The sequence below is a fragment of the Penaeus chinensis genome, chromosome 13 (assembly GCF_019202785.1).
Source record: "Penaeus chinensis breed Huanghai No. 1 chromosome 13, ASM1920278v2, whole genome shotgun sequence".
Classification (NCBI taxonomy): Eukaryota; Metazoa; Arthropoda; class Malacostraca; order Decapoda; family Penaeidae; genus Penaeus; species Penaeus chinensis.
Genome location: NC_061831.1, coordinates 3,466,254 through 3,473,753, shown reverse-complemented (window position 1 = coordinate 3,473,753; position 7,500 = coordinate 3,466,254). Strand labels below are relative to the sequence as shown.

The 7,500-nt window shown below is 39.8% G+C and overlaps 1 protein-coding gene across 1 annotated transcript in view; it reads right to left on the bottom strand.

The window, feature by feature from the left end:
- The window catches only part of LOC125031459 (RNA-binding protein 28-like), an 8,757-nt gene that overhangs the window by 672 nt on the left and 585 nt on the right, over positions 1-7,500 (bottom strand). The window contains exons 2-10 of the mRNA XM_047622210.1: positions 4,932-5,230; positions 4,410-4,578; positions 3,580-4,193; positions 3,235-3,424; positions 2,400-2,617; positions 2,096-2,245; positions 1,546-1,675; positions 827-999; positions 1-307 (exon numbers count right to left, since the gene is read on the bottom strand). The exon at positions 1-307 is cut by the window's left edge and continues 672 nt beyond it. Coding sequence (XP_047478166.1) covers positions 1-307; positions 827-999; positions 1,546-1,675; positions 2,096-2,245; positions 2,400-2,617; positions 3,235-3,424; positions 3,580-4,193; positions 4,410-4,578; positions 4,932-5,230 — 2,250 coding nt within the window. The remainder of the gene's footprint in view (positions 308-826; positions 1,000-1,545; positions 1,676-2,095; positions 2,246-2,399; positions 2,618-3,234; positions 3,425-3,579; positions 4,194-4,409; positions 4,579-4,931; positions 5,231-7,500) is intronic.

The window sequence follows — 7,500 nt, the reverse complement described above, 5'->3', positions numbered from 1 at the left end:
TGGGAACTTTAGGCCCCACAGAAGACATTTTTTGCTTGTATCTTGCTACCATCTTATTAAATGATGCATCTTCTCTCATGGCACTTTTCATTTCCTTGTTCATTTTTTTCTTCATCTTTAATTTCTTCATCTTTCCTTCCTTTCCTTCTGTATTTGTTTTGGCTTTTTTAATGGGTGCCGCTGCCTCTTCAGGAGCATCGACCTGAGGACGTTTCCGCTTCTTTCCTGAAGCACGATCTTGCAACTCCCGTCTGTATTTTCTGCGGGTGATCTTTCCCTGGGGCTGACCCTTGTCGCGGTTTCGAACCTGGAGAGGAAATAAATGGCATAAAGAATAGTTTGTCATATACAAATACAAGTAATAAAGTTTATATTTTCATTTATAAATCTTCACAGAATAATGATCTTCAATTGTCCTAATACTCCTCTGGGGAGGGAGGGAGAGAGGGAAGAGAGAGAGGTTATACATGCAGAGAAATAGAAATAGAAAGAAAGAAAGAAAAAAAGGGAGAATATATATGGAGAGAAATTGAAATGGAATGTGAGAGAAAGAGTGAGAGACAGATGCAGAAAGACTGACTCAAAATCAGAAGAAAATATATATCTATACAGAATTCATTAAAGGATATTCCCATGATAATACAAATTACTCTAAACCTTCTCTTGAAAAATCAATATATGTAAATATATTCATATTAAACAGTAACTCCAAACTCTTGCAGATATCACCACCTGCACGAAGATAAGAGGCAGAACGGGAAACACAAGTAAGCAAATGCATAAACGTATCTTAATAAACCCAAAAGAATATATAACCTAACTGTACCTTTGGTCCTAGGTTCCCCATAATGGCCCCACTGGTTCCTTGCTTCACATTGCTTTTCGTTCCAACAAAGCCTGGCAGTTGGGCTCCCTCTGCGTCAGTGGGCACTTTGCTGGCCTTCTTGGCTACTGCTGGTTTGGCTTTGTCTCCTGTTTTCTTTCCACCTTTCTTCTTGCCTTGAGAAAAGAGAGGAAAGGACAGCTATCAGTATTATTTGTGTTTTTAAATAATTTCATTAGCTAATTCTCAGATGATAGAGAAGGAAATCTCCTTAGGTGCCATTACAAGACTTCAAGAAGAGATAGTAATTTTCAGTACTTTTATCATGTGGATATGACATGCTAGATATCTGATCAAACTTTTGATTTCCTTCACAAATGTGTTAACTTCACATATTCTGTATCTCTTATGGTTACAATAGCTACTAAAATAAGGAGACACCGTCTGATAAGGTTAGGTCTGACTGACAATACTGATACTGTCCATCCTTAGTTACCAAATTGTTAGAAACAAAGCAGAAATTGTACTAGTTTTTCTATATATGTATTTCTTTATTAGATTTGTAAACATGTCAATGAAAAAAAAAAAAAAAAAAAAAAAAAAAAATAAATAAAAATACACACTTATATAATATATATATATATATATATATATATATATATATATATATATATATATATATATATATATATATATATATATATATATATATATATATTTACCTTCTGCATTTTTCTTCTGTGCCTTCTTGCTGTTCTTCCAAGTGGGATTCATCTCCCTGCTCTTCTCCATCCTCTTCTCTCGTGCATTGAGGATGGCCCGATTCTCGACTGAAAATTCCACAATTGGCCTCTGTGCAGCGAGAAACAACAGAATAATTTATTTACATTATGGCAAGTATAAAGGGAAAAATAAATGTAATATAGCTATACAATTTATGATCTAATGTACATCATAAGCAAACAAACATCTTATGTTGTTTTTTTCCTGGAATTAGCACTATATATAGCATAGCATGTATGAGGGACACACACACACACACACACACACACACACACACACACACACACACACACACACACACACACACACACACACACACTTTGTTTGAGTATCACTTTTTAAATTAAATTTTTCTTATTTACTATGAATTATATACTAAAACTGAAATCCAATTTCTGAACTTTTCTCCTGTAAGAGGCAAAATACAGGAAATTCCAACACTTATCAAGCAGCACTGTACACTGTACTATATCCCACATCCTTGCTTACCTTGAACACCGTAAATACATCAGGGTTGTTGTTGACTTTCCTCAGGGCTTGCAGTGCGTGCTCGTGCTCCGCAAAAGAGATGAAACCATATCCCTTGCTCACAGGAGTACCATCATCTGACAAGGTCCTTAAGTCTTTCATAATGCGAGCCTGTAAAGAAAGGGATAGAGCATGAAGTTTACAATTTTCAGAAAAATGACAATAAAAATCATCAGTCTTCATACTCTTAACACAAACATCCACATCACAATCATCACCATATAAATAATACAAACATAATAGCGAATTTCCGATGATGGCATACCTCTGTAATCTTAGCCCCTTTCGGTGAATTTTGAACAAATATCTGCTTGAACTCGTTATCAGTCAGCTTCTCTGGCAGGTTGTTCACACACAGGCGATTAGGAGAGATGAACATGTGCAGGTTTTTCAATAGTCGCTTCTTCACCTGTGTCAGCCTAACGCGCAGTGCCAGGTCTGTCTTGGATACATCTGCTGCTGCTTGGGTTCCTTCACGAATAACTGGAAATCAATAAAAACACATTAATATGTAAATTGGAGCAACACATGTACTGGGTCTGCTAAACAATATTTTTTCTATTAACATGTAAATCATAATTGGGATTATTGCTTATAAAGAAGAAGAAAGAGAGAGAAAAGAGAAGGAAGAGAAGCAAGGGGGTGGAAAAGGGAGGTGAGGATGAGGAGATAGAAGAAAAGGAACAAGCGAGAGAATGGAAAAAGTAAAGGCAAAGGTAATAATAGAAGTAATAATACTACAATACTACAATAAAGAGTAATATTAATATAAATGATAAATAAACTGCTCATGATGGGATGACAATTCTGAGTCTGATCTAAGTTGTGCATGCTAAACAGATTGTTTGGCTCTGGCAGCAGTCATTTAGGAGAAAAGTCCCTCAAAAATGGGCTTGAAAACTTTTTTTTAAATTGTCATTACCCAAACAATCATTTAAGCCACAGCCAAGAACATAGCAAATGGGGTAATTTTATGCCTGTACATATATTTTCTCCCCGAGCAGTTGATTCTGTGAGCAACCTGACACATGATTCAGTGAGGTGCTGGGGCCTCCTGTCATAAATAAGTAAAAATGCTAAAAATGATATAATGGGCTTACATCCTTCACGTGCTAGATAAAGGTTTCGTTTGTCTTTCTGGATCTTCTCTTTTTTCTCCTTGGTTTTGACATCCAAGTCATTCCTGCTGATGGCCCTCATGGCATGCATATATCGGCCGCAGACAAGAAATTCCTCCTTCTTCAGGGGGTCGGTCACTGCTGCCAGACATGCATTAGCTGCTTCTCTTTCCTGCAGGATACGGAATACGGTTAGGATCCATTAAGGGGTATCAGGTTTGTACATTTATATATGTATATGCACATAAAAGATTACTGTTCTTTCCTTATTCAGCTAATGTGACAACAACCCAAACTGATTTCTAAGTTCAAAACTTTTTTCCTCACCTTGAACTGAGCAAATGCAGTGCCTTTAGGATGGTCAGTCATCTTATCCATGCATATCAAGACGTACTTCAGCTCTCCAAACTTCTCCAAAACCCTGCTAATGTCCTCCTCTCTGGCATCGAAAGACACATTCCGGATGAACAGAGTTCTCTCCTCTGCTACGTCCTTGCTGGGTCCTTTCGTTGGGGCTGGTTTTGGTCTCTCCATAGGGTCTCTGACCTGGCTTCCTCTGAACTCCTCTTCGTCTTCGCTTACTATCTCGTCATCTGCCACACCACTGTCATCCCCTTCGTTGTCCAGCATGTCTTCCCTTTTCACTTTAATGTCTTCTTTACTGTCGTCGGCGTGACTTCTCCTTTCCTTTACTATACTCATCTCTTCATCATCGCTTAGCCTCTCTTCCTTTATTTTGACATTAAGATAATCTGTGTCTTCCTCGCCAAAAATGACGTGGTTGTTTCTTTTCTGTTCATCCTTGTAATAGAATCTCTCATTGGGTCCTGCTGCTGAATTTCCCCGGTCATCTCCATAGCCTGTGTGGGAGCTCTCTGCCCTCTCGTTCTTCCCCGTGAACTTCTCTTTTGGGACGGCTATATCCACAGCTATTGTTCTACCTGGGTATTTATGGGGAGAGAAAGAAGAAAATATTATAAATCCTAATAGAAAGAAAGGTAGAAAAAACAACAATAAATGTACAATTGATACAAAATTACTGATTAGGGAGGAGGTGGAGGAGCAACAGGAGCTTGAGGAGGAAGTTGTAGAGAATTTTAAAAAAGTCAACCTCACGTAAATTACTGATGAAAACAGAAGGAGAGAGAAATACTTACCTAACAGTGGCTTCATATTGCATTCCTCTATTGCACGTTGAGCTTCAGATTTGGATCTATATTGGACAAAACCACAACCCACAAGCTGGCCATCCTTCTTGCGCAATAAATTAATTTCATCAATGACTCCAAATTTTGAGAAATGTTCTCTTACTATGTCTTCATCAACCTGAAAAAAGAATATAAATGAATATAAATATAAATATAAATAAATAAAATTGAAAAAACAATAAAACAAATAAATAATAAATAAATATATACATAAATATAAACACACACACAAAAAAACAATAATGTGTATGTACATGAATATGTATTTGTACAGGAAAAAAAGAAAAGGAAAGAAAGAAAAAAGATCTGATACTAAAAAAAATAATCAGAATACAAAATGAACTAAAAATTTAAACAGGAAGATATGAGAATGTTTGAAAGTACGAAGAAACCAAAAATAATAAGTAGAGGAGAGCAAGTGAGAGTGACAAGGCAAGAAGACCCAACTGTTCACAAGATATCAAAACTCACCTTGAAGGACAAATTTCTCACAACAATTCGTCCCTGTTTCCGCATATTCCTATCCTTCGCTGCGTTCCCCCGGTTGTTATACTTATTTTCCTGTTCCTCTTCGTAAAAATCATTGGCTTCTTCTTTAACTTCTGGGCTTTCATCTTCTTCTTCATGTATCTTCCTGCCACCTTTCTGCTTTGTCAACTTTACATGAATCACCTTATCTTGAAATTTAGAATTGTTGAGTTGTTCCACACATCTCTCAGCATCCTCTTGTGTTGAGTACACAATGTAGGCAATGCCCTTTGAATTGCCTTCTGAAATGCAAAAGAATGTGGGGTATTAGGGTTGGTCTGTCAAGGAAGGCATTAGCTGCAACCTCTGATTTTCATGTTTTTGATATTCATCTGTCTAGAAGATATTTCATGGAGATATCCATTGTTTTATTGTTGGAAAATCTCTAGAACATTCTTTATGTAACGGTTGTCCCCTTCTAGCCTTTCCTCTTTTGATAAATTCCAGTATGAGTTACCTATAATTTGTACTGACTATCTACAATAACTTATCAGTGATACTCCAGGTTGCAATTGCAGTAGCTTAGTATCAGGTAGTTTGCTATGGCCTCCATCCTCTACTCACTGATAAGTAAAAGGTTTCAGTCATCTCCAACAAGTAAACATCACAAATGGAACAATCCTACGGTCCATCTTTACAAATATAAACTGTGGAGGTTTGTAGGCTGACAAGTGAAAAGGATGCAGCAATGGCTTAATGTCATGGCAATCTAAGTACGGGCTCTAAAGGAAGCTTGATAGAACACCTGATTACATTAAGTGGAGTTTTTCTTAACATAAGACAATGATTAGCCATTGTTATTAGATTATTTCATACACTCACCAACAATACTAACGGTATATTTCAAACCCTCCTTAGGTTTCGGGTCCGTATTGTCAATGATGATTTCCAGCACTGACTACAGACTACAATCAAAGGACCCTATATATCACGAGCCGTTCATTGTTACCAGTACAATCAAAATCAGCAAGTTGGTGCTAAAAGTATAAATAACTTTGGATGAAAACAGATGAGGTGGCTCTGAGACAGAGAGTTCGAGGCACAAGACTGAAAATCCAAGGAGTGGAATTAGAATCGGTCCAGGACTACCTATACCTTGGGGTAAGGATAGACCGGACCCTCTCCTTCCAGAAGGAGGTCCAGTACCTGGTTGACCGAACCAAAGCAAGACTGTCTGTCATGAGAGCAATGACTGGGAGACGCATAGGGGCCAGACACAAAGTACTAAGATCATTCTATGTACATGCTGTCCGGCCCTCTAATTGCCGCAAAGAAAAAGCACACAGACAAACTAGAGACAGTCCAAAATGAAGCTGCCAGGATCATTCTGGGTGCCCTGAGGTGGACGAAGGTCCTCAGCCTCGTGATGGAGGCAAACCTTCTCCCCCTGGACTCACGAATCGATCTAATGGTAACACAATTCCTGTCAAAGGTCATCCAGGCTCCCAGGAACACAAGCCTAAGACAAAAATTAATCAGACGCCTCGAACAAGACAACGAGCTCGTTGCAAACAACTCCTGGCTGTCTCACACAGCCAGGGTGTTGATATGCCATCAGCTCAAAGAACAGCTTCTTGCTAACGGCATGGACTCCCCCCACCTCGACTTTGCCAAAGCCCTGCCGTGGGCACTGAGCCTGATAGAGTTCAACATAATGAGCCTGTCAATGAAAAAGAGCCTATACCCCATGCCTAGCCTAAAGGCAGAAGCCCACAGGGTCATTGCAGCCATCACTCCTCCGGGTAGTAGAACATACTACACGAATGGATCGGTCGATCCCTTGAGCCACACTGCAGGCGCTGGCTTTGCAGCAAGGGACGCCATGCAATCCATGAGGGTAACAGACAACACCTCCTCGCTACAGGCAGAGGCAGTTGCAATCATGGGAGCCCTAGGCCACGCGTCCCCAAGGGAAGGACACATGGTCATACACACAGACTCCAGGGCAGCCAATGACTGTCTTCAGCACAGCTCACCCACAGACAACATCTACCTACTGACCACGATTCTCACAAAGGCACAGAGAATTCTTGCTCAGGGTAGAAGAATTATCATCCCAAGCCACATCGGCATCAGAGGGAACGAGCTTGCTGACAGACTAGCCGTCGCTGGCAGGGGTATGCCCCCAAATCCCATGACAATAAATCTGAGCCGAAAATTACTTAAGGAGAAGTGTGCTTTGGTCGGTTGTACCTTCCTACAGCAGCTCCACAGAGAGGAAACGAGAACCTCCCCCTCGGCCAGCTGGTACTCAGACGCCACAGGCTATGAACCACTGGCACTCTCTGAAGTAATCAACAGAGGTACTGAAGTCATTCATCACAGAATGCACCTAGGTTACCACTGTGCATGGCAGATTATCCCAACATCGAACACGATGAAAGGTGCTGCAGGTACTGCGGCAAACACCACACTAGTCCACTACTTAGAAAATTGTAACCATACACAATTCCTGAGACAGGGACGCCCACAACAGCCGCCGTGCTGGTAAAGCGGCTATGCGATATGCTTA